This window comes from Ilyonectria robusta (genome assembly GCF_021365365.1).
Source record: "Ilyonectria robusta strain PMI_751 chromosome Unknown BGZ61scaffold_20, whole genome shotgun sequence".
Lineage (NCBI taxonomy): Eukaryota > Fungi > Ascomycota > Sordariomycetes > Hypocreales > Nectriaceae > Ilyonectria > Ilyonectria robusta.
The window spans coordinates 458,100-473,345 of record NW_025764454.1 but is presented as its reverse complement, the minus strand read 5'-3'; the positions used below and the strand labels follow the sequence as shown (position 1 = coordinate 473,345).

The window sequence follows — 15,246 nt, the reverse complement described above, 5'->3', positions numbered from 1 at the left end:
TGAGAGCCGCGTCGGGTTGGGTTTAACTCCGTCTATGTATCGTGCTCCCAACGCACTGGCTCCCTCGGTGTATATTTTCGGCTACAAACGCGTCACGTTTCTTGAGATTGAGCTCTATTCGGTATTGCTTATCCATATTCGTCTTGCCAAGACGCAAATCCGTTATCATAGACCTCCATCGCAAACCCGCTTCCTTTATAATAAAGTTCCGGGGCATTTATCAGTTCCGGACAGCGGAGACCAAACAACGGTTTGAATGGTTGACTTTTAGTGGTTTTCAGATAGTCAGCTGAGAAACTACCCCGGATGTTACGTTGATTGATTTCTTCCGTGTCCGATTTCGCTCAGGGGAGTCCCAGGATAAGGGCGGCATCTTTCGAGTTATCATCACCTATAGCGTTCTAGTGGAGCCTGGAGGGTAGCAGCCATGTAACCGCCAGTTAAATCACTCAAACATTATCACCACTAATTCAAGGATGGCCAGTAACGTTGGAGCTAGCCGACCCCAGTATTCTGTGGGACTGTATTATAGGACAAGGCCTCGAGTATGAACGTCGCGCAACGATAACATAGCATGCTTGGCATCCTCCTACACGAGGCCATATCTCTAAGAAGATACGGTATCCTATCGAGCCCTTGTCAAAAAAGCACCTTATTCCATGCCTTAGTCGGCCTTTTGCTAAAGAACTACCTCTTCCTCTCCGGTGGGCTCTTTCAAAAGTCTTGTCCAAGCACTAGTAACGCCATATTCATTTATTTCTGCCGGTTATCTGAGATACATAAGGACGTTAAAGTCTCGTTTAAACCTGTATATTGGTGGAAAGACAGGAGGTTCCCAAGGAGACGAAAACAAAAAGGAGGGGGGGAAGGAGCAGGAGAATCTATCTACTGATTCACAATGCAATATGATTTAATTTTGCAAGGCTTTTACAAAAGGGGAATTAAGCTGATAGGTGAGATTTATCGTGTGCGTAGTTTTATTCAGCGAGGTGCGGGTTGATGTGCTCACTGCCCACAAAAAGACGATGCGAAGCCTTCGTATAAGAGTGCGATAATGCACTCTGTCGCCCCCAAATCCTGCATGATGTCATGCACAAAATAATAGAGCATTTCAAGGCTAAAAATATGTCCAATTAGCTTAAGTAGAAGATGACACAATGCCAGTGTTTCAGTTGCATACCAGCAGGCTAAATCTGAGTGGCCTGGAGGTAACCAAGTGGCCACGATATCCTCTGGATTTGAATGCAGATGCCAGATTTCATTTTCTCGCATAATGGGGTCATATTGACTGCGGACAGATGTAATTTCCCAGAAAACCCTTTTTACCAGAGTGTCGGATGAATTGCTAAGCCTCTTATTGGGCCTTGCTTCGCCCCTCGTGTTTGAGGACACGAAGCTGATCCTTCGTGACGCGGGTGCCTAACGACCAACAATAATAAATACCATCACTCAAACAGCCATGAAATTAATTAGTATCTCAATTAGCATCATCACCCCTCAGTTACTATCCAATTACTTGCCGAAAACTCATTTCCAAAAAAAAAAAAAAAAAAAAAAAAAATTTATATCAACATTGCGACAGCCGTTCAGCATGGCATCTACGTCCTCCAAAATCGAAAAGCGTGAGCCTCTCGAAAAGGTTACACTGCTGGGGTCCAACAAGGCTAAAGACACTGTTGCTTCCCAAGGAGTGACGTTGTCTCGGCACCACAGATATATCTTCAATGGTCTCGCCACATCTCTCTGCCTCGGCGTTGGCACCTTACTCTCCATGGCAGCCTCTGAGTCCCTAGCCGTATATGGAAACCAATATGAATTCCGATACAGAGAATCTGAAATCGATCTTATGCGGGAGGGAGCTGCATTTGTGGCAAGTTAATGATTCAGCCTCTGTCCAAGAATCAGCAATCCTAATGATACATCCTTCCAGGGCCTCGTCGTCATTCCGCTGCACATCATCAATCTTATCCTCCTCGAACGCCGTGGGAAACCCCTGCCTGTAATTCTCAACATGATCTATTTTGGAGTTTCTGCTTTCTTGGCCTGCTTCACCAGCCTTGGCTACAGCCTTGGCGCCATCTTCTTTCAACCAAGACGTTGTGACCAGGTTGATCCCTATTTCTCCGATGTTCCGCCATGGAGCGCCGCACAGGTGGAGGAATGCGATGAATGGGTAGTGAAGTATCAAGCATCAATCTGCATCTTTGTGGTGTTGTTGGCCTTGTATGGGTGAGTCTCACTTGGCCCAGGAATATATATTTCCAAGTACTCCACCACTAACCCCTCGCAGCATTGTGCAGATGGCGCTTTTTATCGCCGTCGTCGTTGATGTTTTCGATAACACTCAGAATGGCACTTCGGAAGGCTCGGGCACTCTGTGGTCACTCCCAGTTGGCCGATTCTCAGTTGAGCTGAGCTTCAACTGTGGTCCTCCAAAGACCAATGCACCGCAACAGCAATCTAAAACTGTTGAGATAACGCAGTCCTCGGGGTAAGATGACAGTGCGGTATGTGGCGTTCTCTCGTAATTTGTTTAGGAACAAACTACAGGCGGTTCACCACACTAAACTGGGCTTTGCAATGGAGGATTTGGTTCGGGAAGACTATGGCCGGTAGAAATAGCCTGTACAAGAACCAAGAACGTCAAATATTGGCACTCAAGCGGAATTGTATTCAGAAATCGTCACAATAAGATTCTTCATATATTTTTCCATTTTTACGTTGCAGCAGCGTAGACATCTGACACGGAAAATAAGTCGCGTCCTGGGCTACGCCATTTTCGCAACGACTCTACAAGAGCCAGTGCAAAGAAATATTTAGGATGTATTAATCTAACTTGCACTGTCTCAATGCATCTTCATAGTCAAGATTTCCTTCTCCACAGCCTCTCCCAGGCTCTGTGTATTTCCTCGTCCCCCCATGTCCGCTGTCATGATGTCCATGTCAGCCCTAACGAAGACATTCTCAATCGCTGCAAGCATGAATGCAGCCGCCTCGGTAAACCCAAAGTGATGCAACATCATCTGCCCGGCCCAGATCATGCCGACAGGGTTAGCAATTCCCTTGCCGTAAATGTCGGGCGCACTGCCGTGCACCGGTTCAAAGAGACTGGGGAATTCGCCCGTTGGGTTGATGTTGCCCGAGGGCGCAATGCCGATTGTGCCAGTGCAAGCTGGACCCAAGTCTGACAAGATGTCGCCGAACAGGTTGCTTCCAACTACGACGTCGAAGGAATCTGGCCTTTGCACGAAATGTGCCGTCAGGATGTCGATGTGGTACTTTTCGACAGCCACGTCTGGGAATTGCTTGTGCATCTCGCGCACTCGGGCGTCCCAGTATGGCATCGTGATGCTGATGCCATTACTCTTAGTCGCGCTCGTCAACTTCTTGCGTGGCCTGCTCGCAGCCAGGTCGAAGGCGTAACGAAGCACCCTATCCACTCCCACGCGGGTCATGATGGTTTCCTGGATGACCGTCTCCCGCTCAGTGCCCTCAAACATGATCCCTCCGACGCTGCTATACTCGCCCTCCGTGTTCTCCCGCACGATCCAGAAGTCAATGTCACCCGGCTTCCGTCCCGCCAGTGGAGACTTGACGCCGGGCATCAGCCTGCAGGGACGGAGGTTGATGTACTGGTCAAACTCGCGCCGGAATTTGAGCAGGCTGCCCCAGAGTGAGACGTCGTCCGGGACCTGGTCGGGCATGCCAACGGCGCCAAAGTAGATGGCATCAAACTTGGAGAGGGTTTCTTTCCAATCGTCCGGCATCATAGTGCCATGTTTTGCGTAGTAGTCGCAGCTGGCAAAGTGGAAGTGCTCGAATTCCAGGGACAGATCGAACCTCTGAGCGGCGGCTTGAAGGCACCGGACTCCGTAGGGCATGACTTCCACGCCGATGCCATCACCCGGCACCACGGCGATCTTGAACGTCTTAGAAGTCATTATGTAAAAGACTGTAACGAATATTCGGCAAGAACTTGGAGAGGTGGTGAATTTTATGAACTTAGAAGAGAGAATAATGAGGTCCGAGGTCGCTGTTGGGGGCAGAGACGCCTTTTCTACTTGGGGATCGTATCGGTAGAAAGAATAGCCGAGACAGCGTCGTACGTTCGCTGCAGGTTCAGCACTCCATCTTGATGCATAGATGTGAGATTCCCATTCATGAAGTTCTAACCGTCGTGCCATGTCACTCTTCTTACTTGCGGAGTTCAGGGCGATGGTACGCAACACGACATATATCTGGCAACCGCATGTTAGAAGCCAATGTCTACATGAGCTCTCGAAAAAGGCGGTCTCTTTTTCAACAAATTTTCTTTGCAAGACTCATATATTCAGGGCATTTAATACAAATAGATACATTTGTTACCCTCGGATATGGAACCATCCTTCTCATGTACAGCCCATAATAAAAATGCCTCTCCTGTTCACTTCAGAAAGTTGACGATAGCCGAAACTACTTCCTGCGGAGCATGTTCTGGGATATAGTGGCCTGATTCCACACTTTTGCCCTCGACGGTGACTCCTGGCTCTGTGACGGCTTGCCATTCTTTAACTGCATCGAAGCATTTTTCGATGACGCCGTACTTGCCCCATAGAATAAGCAAGGGGCAGCGCACCAACCGTCCATTCTTCAAGTCCTCTTTCGCCTCCTCCAGATCCAATGTCGCACCAGCACGGTAGTCCTGGCACATGGCATGAACTGTAGCCGGGTCCTCCATGTTCTTGACATAGGCTTCGAAGCAGGCCGGGTCGAATATCTCCAACCCATCCGCCTGCCGCGCCCCCATGAACTTCTCGGCAGTCTCTCGGGGGCGTGCCGAAATCAGCATCTCGGGAAGTGGTTCATCCTGTATCAGGAAGAACCAGTGGAAATAGGCCTTGGCGAACTCAAAGTCCGTCTTCGTGTACATGGCGAGCGTGGGGCAAATGTCCAGAAGAATGGTTTTGCGGATCCGGTCGGGATAGTCGACGCACAGTTTGTGCGCCACCCTTGCACCGCGGTCATGGGCGCAGACGTAGAAGGAATCCTTGAAGCCGAGCGCGTCCATAACAGACACGCAGTCGCGAGCCATGGCGCTCTTTGCGTACGCTGATAGCTCATCTGGCTTGGAAGACTCCCCGTAGCCACGCAGGTCAATGAGGACGACGGTGTACTTGTCGAGCAGCTGGGGAGCAACTCGATGCCAGATGTGCAGGGTCTGAGGAAAGCCGTGGAGCAACAGCAATGGCGGAGCAGTTGAAGAGGAATCGCCGCTCTTCAATCCATGGATCGTGACATCTGGGTCAGATTGCGTCTTGATGGCGAATGGCTGGAATCCTTCAAACATGTTGGGCGTTGTACGTTTGTGGCTTATTCTCTTGTCTCAAAGGCTCATGAGTTTATGTTTGAGACGATTACAAATGAAGACGCCCAGAACCGGCGCATTAATAAATCATGCCGATTATATGATGATGGCGGCGGCCCCTCTCCGGCTCGTGAATGAAGTGATAGCCGAGCAAGGGCGCCGAGGGTAGATGGTCGGTCGGCTTAACGTTTAAGCGCACACTAGCGTGATGCCGAAAACTTCGTCGGGCCAAGGTTGAAGCGACAAAATTCCGCCATCCTAATATGGGCAGAATGCGGATTTAGCCGCATCTCAAAACCAACAATTGCAATTTATGAATCAAAATACAGACACGATGACTGGCGCCTCCCTTAGAATGATGCCCATTAGTATGGCTGGGCGGTTATTCGAGCTCATAGGGCAAAACAAGACCGCTTAGCCTACTCTAGTATTGTATCCTCCCTATTACAAGGTCCGCTGTTTTTTACTACTCACATACTGCTTACAAGTTTCTTCATCTCCTCATACTTGGTCTTCAGCCACACGTTCAAATGCTCCAACGCCTTCTCATCGCATACGATCGACGACTCCCTGAAGACAGCAGCCGGAATGCCCTCCCACTCTCCCACATGTCCACCTTTCTCCAACTTCGTCCCCGCAGGATGACAGGTATCGAAATCCAGCTAAACAGGCTCTCCCTTGTCCGTGAACATGACGTTCAGGGGACTGAGGTGCGCGAGTCCCAGGCTATGGAGGTGATCCAGAGCAGACTTGATGGCGGAAATACACTGGCTGCGCTCATCCAACCCGAAGGATGAAGCATCGTGAGCACGCTCGAAGAGAGTAGCCTTGTACTTGAGGAGCACGAAGCCTGTGGTGCGGTCATCTCTGCTGACAACACAGCCCAGGGATCGGCCCAGACTGGGGTGAGGATGTTCTTGTAGAGTTTCGTAGATTTCGGCTTCGTGCAAATGGCGTCGGTTGGGAGAAGCTTGTCTGTAGATGTAATTGCGAGTAAATGCGAGGCATAGCAACTGTCTCTCAGGATCGCAGCAATGTACCGACTACAATTAAGTTAGTATTCAAAAATCCTGCGTAGCACTACTAGCTACTGGGAAATAATTACAGCAGCTACTCTGCCACCATCAGGTTCTGCATGGACGCCTCCTTACTCGTAGTCGCTCATCGAAGCGGAGCCAAAGCCGGCGAAGCTCACCCGGCTCCCCCGAGTCGCGTGATTGGCCAGAGCGCTAGAGCAAAATGTACGTCTTTTTCTAATCCCGCCCCAAGGCGCTCACTCAATCGCTCCCTCCACACATGCACATTAGAGCCCGATAGGAAAGACGAGCGCCTTGTGTCTCAACAACTGTTAGACTTTGTTCTATTCCTCCGTGGCTGTATGGCGTCGGTCCGTGGTCGCGCGGCGTGCAATGGATGCCGTACACGCAAGCAAAAGGCAAGTAGCCTACACCCAGCATCTTTAGTATGATGGCTTCTTGACAACTACGACTGACTTGAATTCGACAGTGCGATGAAGCTAGGTACTGCATGCCCGAAACCTATGTTCATTTTTTTCATCAGGTTCGCTGACGGCTTCGGTTTCAAGACCAGTCTGCACAAGATGCCGTATTCTCAACCGGCCTTGTATCTGGCCAGCATCACGAAAACGGTAAGACCAACCTCTATAACTGTGGTTTTTTACATTATTCCTTTACGAGACTTGCTGTATTATCTCGTCTTCTAACAGAATATCGTCTCATTCTAGTGGCCCAGCCAAAGGATATACCGAAGCCCTGGAACACCGACTGCGAGAGACCGAGAACGCTCTATTGCGTCTTTGGATGGCTACAACTGAAGTTTCAGTTGAGCAGGCATTCGAAGAAAGCGTCTCTTTGCCAGAAACATGCTCCCGTTCGCCCAATGATGGCCGCCAAGTCTCTCCCCGTCCCGGATCCGACAAGTCGTCCGCGGTCACGCAGTGGGAGAATTATCCCCTACGGTCTGCACATGATGTTGCCAGGTGGGCGAAAGAGGCTAAAGGGGCTACCAAAGCATCCGAAACCCAAACGGCGAGAAGCGACGAGGTACTATTGGACTGCCCACCACGGCAGCCATGCCCGGCTGGGGACGCTCACGTTCTCCAAAACACGACGCTTGATAGCGCAACTCCATCAACGCCTCCGACACCGATAACGACGTTTCCAAATCTAGATAAGGTATTGACCTCCGAGACGCAGTCCACTCAAGAAGGCCATGCGTCAACAAGTACACCCATCAACCATGCGTCGCGATTTCGCACTCGCCACCGAGAAGCAGATAACGCATTACGCCCAAGCAGTCCATCTCCAAGTTTAAAAGCCAAGATTCAATTATCTCAAGAATTCACAGACCAGTATCTGTGGTAGAGGGCTCACATCGTCTCCTTCCCCAGGCTGGTCTCTAGGCTGTGATGGTACCGGCACCGCAATGATTGGGATAATTCATTCACTAAATTGTCAAGTCCTGGATGAGAAATCCAGAGTATGTATTAGGACAGGTCCAAATTTTCGAGCGTCTACTGCATGAATAAATTGTTGAAATATAAGACCCAACAGGCTCTTAGGTACTAACCCTTTTTATTTTATCATAAATGACATTAAAATGCACATGCTATTCGTGTTTCTCTATACAATGTTCAGTCGTGAGATATTAGCCAGGCCTCGATTCAACTGCTGTCACCGTTGAGAGCGCCCAATCATATGTCTTGTAGTCTTGCGAGGGCGTCCAGATCAATGTCACTAACGACGGATCAAGTCCAAGGTAACACTCTCCAACATGCCTGAATCCATTCGCGTTCAATATTGATCAAGCACTAGCCCCCAAAACGGCCCCCAGACCCCTGAATATTGGCATCCCAACCAATACTGCTAAACAGGCCACCCATTTCAGTATCCGCAGCACCACTAAAAAGGTCTTGGCCGCCAATGTGAGCCGTGTCGAAACCAAAATCGGGACCCGTATATTCCATAACAGGTATCCAGTCCTCGGCCTCGAAAGTATTGTCGTCGATCGCGCTGTTTGAAGCTGTATATTGGAAGGATCCCTGGTGCCACGCAGGTACGTCATTGTACAATCTTTGTCGTTTGGCGCCCCGGCCTTCCGTGTTGGCAACGAATGCTGGCTCCATGTCTATTGGTTGGTTCGTGACACGGTATTGTGGCTTCGAAGGAAACATTGTCGAGACTAAATCGGCTGGGTCGGGCCCGAAACGAGCATTCAAGCGTTGAAGAAGCACGTTTACAGCTTCTCGACAGTGGCGCGCGCTTGTCCACCGAGATGCCATAGCCTCTAGGATTTTGAGGCAATGGCCCAGATCTCTGTGAAACTGGAATTAGCTGCGTGCAGGAGAGTAGTGCCAGAAGAAGGCGAGAAAATGGCCGATCAAGTTGGGAAAACACTTACGAATTCGCCTTTGCGTTTGGATACAACTCCAAAAGGGTGGCAAATGCAATAACCAAACCTGCCATCCAGACAGCAGACAGAGTTGCCGGCCAGGCCATCAGGAAGGGATTGTCTGTGTGCCATTTTAGTTTTACAATGATGTTGCGACTTGCACTCAAGGCCGTCTGCACACTCGATTGGAAGTCTTGATTGTCGGGCGGGAGTGAGAGGAAAGGGCGGTGAATTAACAAGATAAGATAATTGTGCAGCATGTTGAAGAAGATGGAGTGGGAGGGCTGATGGTTAGAGGACCCTTCCTGGACTTCATCCTGGAACGCAGGCGGGAGACCGTTCCACCAGCAATGGACTCGATAGGTTATATCTGGAATGCTTTGGGCGTTGATGTTTCTCGTATGTATTGATCTGTGGAACAGATGGACAACGTCGCCTAGCAACTGTGAGTAAGTTGCGAGATGACTCAAGATAAACCCCCTTGCTTCTTTGCCAGCAGCGGTGTAATGTTGTGCCGGGCTTTGGGCTGCAAGGATGTCATGGGTTTTCAGAACGTCTCTCGGCTGACCACTTGATTGTGATCGAGCAGAGGAACCCCCAGCCAAATGAGCAGGTTCTGTTTGGCGCATTGGTAAGTGGTCAAGAACTTGCTCGTTCAGAACTGCCTGCGACGCGGCGGCGTTCTCTCTCGACTTGACTGGCCGGTGCAGTTCCACCATCCCAGGGATGCAAACATCCACATCAGCGTCCTGGATGCTAAAAGGATGGCCCAGCGCCTGACCAATGTAGCGGTCTAGGACGTAAGCACACCAAAATATGCGTTTCCGGATACCACCTGTGCCGGGAGGGAGCTGGCGGTAGCGCGAAGGGCATCGGTGAAAGCCAGAGTTGTACATGGATCGCGCCAGGACGCCTTGAATTGTTGATGCTGCCCGCAATGACGTGGTAGTGATCAAATATAATTCAGCAGCCAACAGAGCCTGGAGGGAAGCGACGTCGTGGCAAGAAAAAAGAGTCCCTATTGCGGATATAAAGGCCGGGATTGACTGGATGCGACATGCTGGAGGCAAAGCCTCGCCGGATGATGTCGAGGCGACAATATTGAACATGCACTGGAATGTTACTGCTCGACACAACTTCCAGTTGGGCTGCGGGTTGGCGGGCGAGTCTAGGCCAGGATCCTCCTCATAGAAGCGATTGACTTGTTCCACAAAGGTCGGCCCATGCAAGAAGGGAAAGAATGAATGCCAATGACGAAAGAAGGCCATCAGGAGCTTCTGAGCTGTGTCCGATGTAGGAGGGATGCCCAGGGCAGTAGTGTCGATGCCATACGACGGTGTTCCAGGGCTTGTAGTTGAAGTCGGCTCGGCTGGATTTTCCCCACGCTCATCGCCTACCGATTGAGACACATCGTGTGTCTCAGGCGCAACCAGGTAGGTGTGAGCTGAGCCTGGGTCAGGCCCATCAGCATCAGCACTGGGATTCGCACTGGGATCACCAGCAGTGCCGCCATTACGTCGCGGCTCAGACGCGTCCACTGCGGCGGCTGACGCTGCCCTGGCGAAGGCACGGAAGACGGTGTCGGCGAAGAAGACGCCGCTGGCGCTCCCTATAAACTCGCTGTCGCTGGATGGCAGGGCGACAAACGATCCAATCTCAATAGGCGGTAGATGGTTGGTCGCAGGTCCACTGCTATACTGTCCACGGGGAGGCACCGACATGACGACTCTGTGAAGCAGCAGGCGTATATAAGAGCTTCAAGCTCGAGTCGCAGATATGGCCATTCATGCGATACCCAATGCCAGGAAAATAATCATGAATCGAGGACCTGTCGGCTCTCCATGGTATCATTCGTCGTTCAAGTTCCATTTGCAGCAAGTGGAATTAATTAGTGGCGGATCTGGTGGTGAATCCTCGGCATTTCTTTCTGCCGTGCCGGTCATGATGGTAGCGCCTTTGTTGACAAGCAACGCAAGACGGCGAGGGAGGATTCAGGGTGCCAATCATAAAATATTTTCGCACGATACGTACTTCTTGAAGGAGATTATTTGGATGATGTGAACAAAAGTGTTATCTGGGCAGGAGTGCGGGCGGCAGGGTTATAAACGCCCCAGACGAGACCGGGACACAAACGAATGTGGGCACTGGTATCAACTCCTGCAAGGCACTGATTTCCATGTACGAAGTCCGGCTCTTCAGAGACCCGTTTATAGTTATTTGTGCCGACGCCCGACAACCATGAATGTCTGGTGGCGAGCACGATATATATTGCTAGACTTGTGGTGTCCAAAATGTCGCTTCTCTTTGGGATTGTCGATGTCTTGATTGCGCAATTAGCCTTGAGGAGTTGGCAATATATTTACTACCTACGATGATTGTAACGTTTTATCGAGTGAACACAATGCAGTCAAACTACAAATTCACGATGACTCACCTCAGTCATCCGATCTATCTCAATTATAACAACCCTAGTGGTGCGGCCGACTTTGGTGAGGGTGCAGGATGCGAATTCCTCTAAGCCCTGTCACTGCAAAGTACTCACCTGTACATTGTTCTAGTTACATAGGCTGTCCAAACTGCTAAACTATGTTGGTTGAAAGATTTACTGTCCAGAGTGAAAGCTCGTCAACAATCGCGTGTATGGCTCCTCCTTTCTTTTTTATTTGTTCCTTCTACTAGATGGTAAATGCCGATAAAGCACACAGGAACCATGTCTCATTCATTCCGCTCGCAATTAAAAGTCTAGGCAAGCTAAACTAAACCGGTACACGAATCCGTACCTTGCCTATTAGACCTCTGCTCTTGACCCATCCCCTTCCATTGATAATGCGAGACCATTTACTAACTGGCATCAGACCCAGAGAGTATCGAAACCTCCGAGTCAGTTGCATTGCCTTGAAGTAAAAGCGCCCATTTTTTAATCCTTCCGATTCCGGGCGAACTTTTGTCTATTTATCGGACCTGTTCATACCTGGTCACCCACGAGCGTGAAGGATGGAGCAATTCGACATTTAGTGTGAAGGCGAGGGTGACTTCTCCTCTTCTCTCAATACCCATGATCATCTTGCATGTCGTGAACTATTATAATGCCTGTGCGTTGCATAAACTAATGCTTCAGCCAAGCCGTATGTCTTACATCCGTTTAGCTATTAGGGTCTAGCAAAGGGGCTCAGACGTCACTGGCAAGAGTTGATAGCAAATCAGGTACTCCTGAAATGGTCACATTCGGTCATCGGACACATGCTTACTTTTAGCATACATTGTGACGTGTTGGGGCTTCTTTGCACTTGCTTGTTTTGCCTTCTCCGACCTTAGAGCCGGCGTGTCGTTGGCTGTCGACAGCGCCTTACTCGCCCACTAGCCCGAGGATGTCGGCCCTTGTGAGAGCCAAGAAACTAACTGCCTTGCTATAAGGGACAAAAAATAAATACGAGCGTACGAACAATCCCGAGTCCAGGGTATCTATATCCTCCCGCGCGACAGTTCATTTTAATGAGTCAAGACAATAAGACACTTCGGTGGTTCAGGGAGGCGCACCACTTATTTAAGAGGGCAAGAAACGGCGCTAAATATGGCATTTTCAAGATCGGCTTCAAAAGCAAAGAGTAGTTAAAGTATAACTTACACGTTTCAGCCATTTCGGAGGCGTGCATATCCGTGATTGATCTCTTGCAGCTAGCTGATCAAGGGGGCACAGCAGTAAGCACAATAGATCCGGTGTCCTTTACATACGTCTCGATCTCTAGACGGCATGTGTGCATAAAGTCCAAGGTGTAACCAGACGCAGACACCCAAATAGCTCTTGAAGGAAATTCCAAGCGCAGGTCCAGCATCATTCACGCTTATGGCTTTGTCCTGTCCATGAGCGGGCCGTCTAATGAGTGGCAAGAGTCTCAGACTTCATGACAATCTTGATTCAGCCATCGGCACTAGCGGGATGATCCCCAGCTACAAGGAACCCAGAATCAGGAATAGTGTAGAGAGAAGAGTATTAAAGATCGACGGAACGAAAAGCAAAGGGAAAACAATGAGGGACACTCCTGGGTAATACTCCTCCCTCATAAAGTAAATAACTTCTGCTGTCCACTTCTCGTCGATAAAGATCCCAGATCTTCTTCTCTCATTCCAAAAGCACTGCTCTCACCAAGCCTCATCATGTCCGCCATGGCAGATATTTCGGTGTACACGTTCCCGCCGAGCCCTCCCAAGTGGGATAGGGTAGGTGTGTTTTACGTTTCGTTTTGTACCATCTGGACCACTCTCGTGTTCTCCGGCATGGCATTTTGTTGGTTCAACCGTCGCAATCCTATCCTCAAGATCCGTGGTCTGTCACTGTCGTTCGCTTCCATTACTTTTCTACATGCATACTGGATCCTCGGTCAGATCACGTACCCCATCGGAGCAACCATGCCACTCGTTCTCGCGTATGATATTCAGTATTTCTTCATGGGAATATGGTTTCCCCTAGGCATCGCCCTGTTCCACGCATCCAACAGTCGCTTCCTTTACGTCGCCAAGCTACAGAAGCAGTTTACACATCCCGAGCTTCGTAGCCATACGGGCTGTAATGGCGCTCAGACTTCATGGCTTTGCCGCCTGAGAAACACGAGCTACGCAACAATTATCATGGTATTGATCAGCATTGGCATGATTCTCCAGGTATCTTCAGACTGAATCTTGACGCACCAACGCCGCTGACTTTTTTACTTAGGCCCTCCTCACTGTCGGTATGTGGCTGGCTTGTCGAAAGTACCATCCGACATTCGGTATCCCCGGTACGGAACTTCGCGGCGCAACACTCCCAGAGCAACTGGTAGACCTAGGTCGAGGGTGGGAATGGTGGCCTTCAGTGCTATGGCAAGTGATTTGGACTTGGATCGTACGTATCTCAAACAAGATACCAACGGGAATGCTCACAGCTAATCTCTGCCACAGGTCGCACCCATCCTGATCTGGCGAGCCTGGGGGATTCGTGATACGATGGGATGGCGTACACAAACCATCGGCTGCTGTCTCTCCAAGTTCGTTTTCCCACTGCCGTACGTGTGCATACAACTAACGTAGCGATCTTCAGCCTCCACGCGACGCCGATGTTTATGATCTCAACATACGTACCCGCATTTGCTCCAGTTAACGCGTATTTTGCCCCAAGTCAATGGTGAGCATCTTAGATGAGGTTAAACTCATCGGTCGAGAACGATACAGACTGCTAACGAACGTAGGATCCACCTCTCCGTGATGATGTTCGAAATATTCGCCGTATTTGTCCCCGTTTGTCAGGTCTTGATGCTCTGGATCCTGAACAAAAAGGCTGCGGCCTCAAACGCCAAATGGGAAACAGCATCCCAATCAACTACACTCATAGCATCGGCCTCGGTAGAATGGCAATTTTCTTCTTCGCTCATCGTTGCCGAGAAGGGCCAAACACTAGATTATCTAGACGACACGATGGGCGATCGCTTGTTGACCATGACTGCCCTTGAGCATGTGCTCAATGACAACCCAGGTCCGCTGCAAGAATTCTCGGCGCTGAGCGATTTCTCCGGGGAAAACATTGCCTTCTTGACCCTCACTGCAATGTGGAAGTCAACTTGGCCAGAGGGACCCGACGAGAAGCAGAGACTTGATGCGTACAACCGCGCACTGGACATCTACACCGACTTCATCAGTCCACGAGACGCCGAGTTTCCCTTAAACTTGTCTTCACAAAACTTGAAGCAGCTCGAAGATATTTTCGAGAAGCCCGCCCGAATTGTGTGCGGAGAGGTACGGGTCAATCCGGTCACACCCTTTGATGTTGACCAGTCAATCTTTGGACAAGGCTCGACGAGGCGGGAACACACTGCTGCCCGAGCAAACTACACAGGCGACATCCCTGAAGACTTCGACTTGACTGTTTTCGACAGTGCACTGTCCCATATCAAGTACCTAGTCTTGACAAACACATGGCCGAAGTTCGTGAGGGAGATGCAACAACGAAGACGCTCAAGTGAGACGGGGCGGAGTGGTTTCACGGATACGTCACAGACAACTCTTGTGAGTCGGGTGTCCAGTCAAGTGTCAGGCTTCGTTCGTTCGTTCTTTTGAGGTGCCGGAGGAAGTCAGAGTGATGGCTCGAGCTGGCTTCGGCCGCCAAATTCTGAGCCCCCAATTCAATCAGTACCTGTATCATAGTTTCATAAGTGGTGTACAGGGGAGTCTCTTAGTGTTCATCATATACTTATACCTAACCAGCAGTAGCGCTGAAAGTAGCTGCTGATCGCCAAGGCAGCGATCTAATCTAGCCTGTACAGTAGAGAAAGCTGGCTAAGTATTAATGTGTATTTTATCGACCTTTGATGTCGTCTACACTACTCTTCATCGCGATGATAAGTGATGATAAGGATCAGATGAGAGGTGTTGGATACAAAGTGTCCGTCGGTACTACTTGTGAAGATCACTGAATATTTTTTGCGCACCTATGAAATATGGTTCAGTATCTAGACACATGA

General features: G+C 49.9%; 7 protein-coding genes across 7 annotated transcripts; 3 read left to right on the top strand and 4 right to left on the bottom strand.

Moving 5' to 3' along the window:
• Positions 1-1,591: 1,591 nt before the first annotated feature.
• Positions 1,592-2,692, top strand: BGZ61DRAFT_481999 (uncharacterized protein; the record flags this gene model as incomplete). The annotated part of the gene is made up of 4 exons (XM_046249357.1): positions 1,592-1,795; positions 1,931-2,229; positions 2,291-2,491; positions 2,551-2,692. The coding sequence occupies 4 exons, from the start codon at positions 1,592-1,594 to the stop codon at positions 2,690-2,692; spliced, it is 846 nt and encodes a 281-aa protein (XP_046100001.1).
• BGZ61DRAFT_458199 (uncharacterized protein) lies at positions 2,687-4,014 on the bottom strand. Its single transcript, XM_046246725.1, has one exon. It carries the CDS (start codon positions 3,939-3,941, stop codon positions 2,847-2,849), a length of 1,095 nt encoding a protein of 364 aa, XP_046100000.1. The 5' UTR covers positions 3,942-4,014; the 3' UTR covers positions 2,687-2,846.
• A 307-nt stretch (positions 4,015-4,321) lies between these two features.
• BGZ61DRAFT_458198 (Alpha/Beta hydrolase protein) lies at positions 4,322-5,464 on the bottom strand. Its single transcript, XM_046246724.1, has one exon. It carries the CDS (start codon positions 5,324-5,326, stop codon positions 4,424-4,426), a length of 903 nt encoding a protein of 300 aa, XP_046099999.1. The 5' UTR covers positions 5,327-5,464; the 3' UTR covers positions 4,322-4,423.
• Positions 5,465-5,820: 356 nt separating this feature from the next.
• BGZ61DRAFT_591350 (uncharacterized protein) lies at positions 5,821-6,481 on the bottom strand (the record flags this gene model as incomplete). Its single annotated transcript, XM_046256681.1, has 2 exons — positions 5,821-6,387; positions 6,467-6,481. 2 exons carry the CDS (start codon positions 6,479-6,481, stop codon positions 6,007-6,009), a joined length of 396 nt encoding a protein of 131 aa, XP_046099998.1. The 3' UTR covers positions 5,821-6,006.
• Positions 6,482-6,632: 151 nt separating this feature from the next.
• BGZ61DRAFT_98955 (uncharacterized protein) lies at positions 6,633-7,935 on the top strand. The gene is made up of 4 exons (XM_046257306.1): positions 6,633-6,779; positions 6,851-6,864; positions 6,930-6,992; positions 7,089-7,935. The coding sequence occupies exons 1-4, from the start codon at positions 6,723-6,725 to the stop codon at positions 7,726-7,728; spliced, it is 774 nt and encodes a 257-aa protein (XP_046099997.1). The 5' UTR covers positions 6,633-6,722; the 3' UTR covers positions 7,729-7,935.
• Positions 7,936-7,965: 30 nt separating this feature from the next.
• Positions 7,966-10,606, bottom strand: BGZ61DRAFT_397334 (fungal-specific transcription factor domain-containing protein). Its single transcript, XM_046242975.1, has 2 exons — positions 8,765-10,606; positions 7,966-8,679 (listed from the first exon to the last, which is right to left on the bottom strand). Exons 1-2 carry the CDS (start codon positions 10,474-10,476, stop codon positions 8,175-8,177), a joined length of 2,217 nt encoding a protein of 738 aa, XP_046099996.1. The 5' UTR covers positions 10,477-10,606; the 3' UTR covers positions 7,966-8,174.
• Positions 10,607-12,919: 2,313 nt separating this feature from the next.
• On the top strand, positions 12,920-14,842 carry BGZ61DRAFT_496992 (uncharacterized protein; the record flags this gene model as incomplete). Its single annotated transcript, XM_046251081.1, has 5 exons — positions 12,920-13,414; positions 13,467-13,634; positions 13,691-13,776; positions 13,830-13,913; positions 13,978-14,842. The coding sequence occupies 5 exons, from the start codon at positions 12,920-12,922 to the stop codon at positions 14,840-14,842; spliced, it is 1,698 nt and encodes a 565-aa protein (XP_046099995.1).
• Between the last annotated feature and the right edge of the window lie 404 nt (positions 14,843-15,246).

Bases quoted from the DNA above. Each gene is read 5' to 3' on its own strand.
- BGZ61DRAFT_458199 (XM_046246725.1), bottom strand. From the start codon at position 3,941: ATGACTTCTAAGACGTTCAAGATCGCCGTGGTGCCGGGTGATGGCATC.
- BGZ61DRAFT_458198 (XM_046246724.1), bottom strand. From the start codon at position 5,326: ATGTTTGAAGGATTCCAGCCATTCGCCATCAAGACGCAATCTGACCCA.
- BGZ61DRAFT_98955 (XM_046257306.1), top strand. From the start codon at position 6,723: ATGGCGTCGGTCCGTGGTCGCGCGGCGTGCAATGGATGCCGTACACGC. The intron at 6,993-7,088 runs GTAAGACCAACC...GTCTCATTCTAG, and splicing joins TGGCCAGCATCACGAAAACG to TGGCCCAGCCAAAGGATATA.
- BGZ61DRAFT_397334 (XM_046242975.1), bottom strand. From the start codon at position 10,476: ATGTCGGTGCCTCCCCGTGGACAGTATAGCAGTGGACCTGCGACCAAC. The intron at 8,680-8,764 runs GTAAGTGTTTTC...CCAGTTTCACAG, and splicing joins CCAAACGCAAAGGCGAATTC to AGATCTGGGCCATTGCCTCA.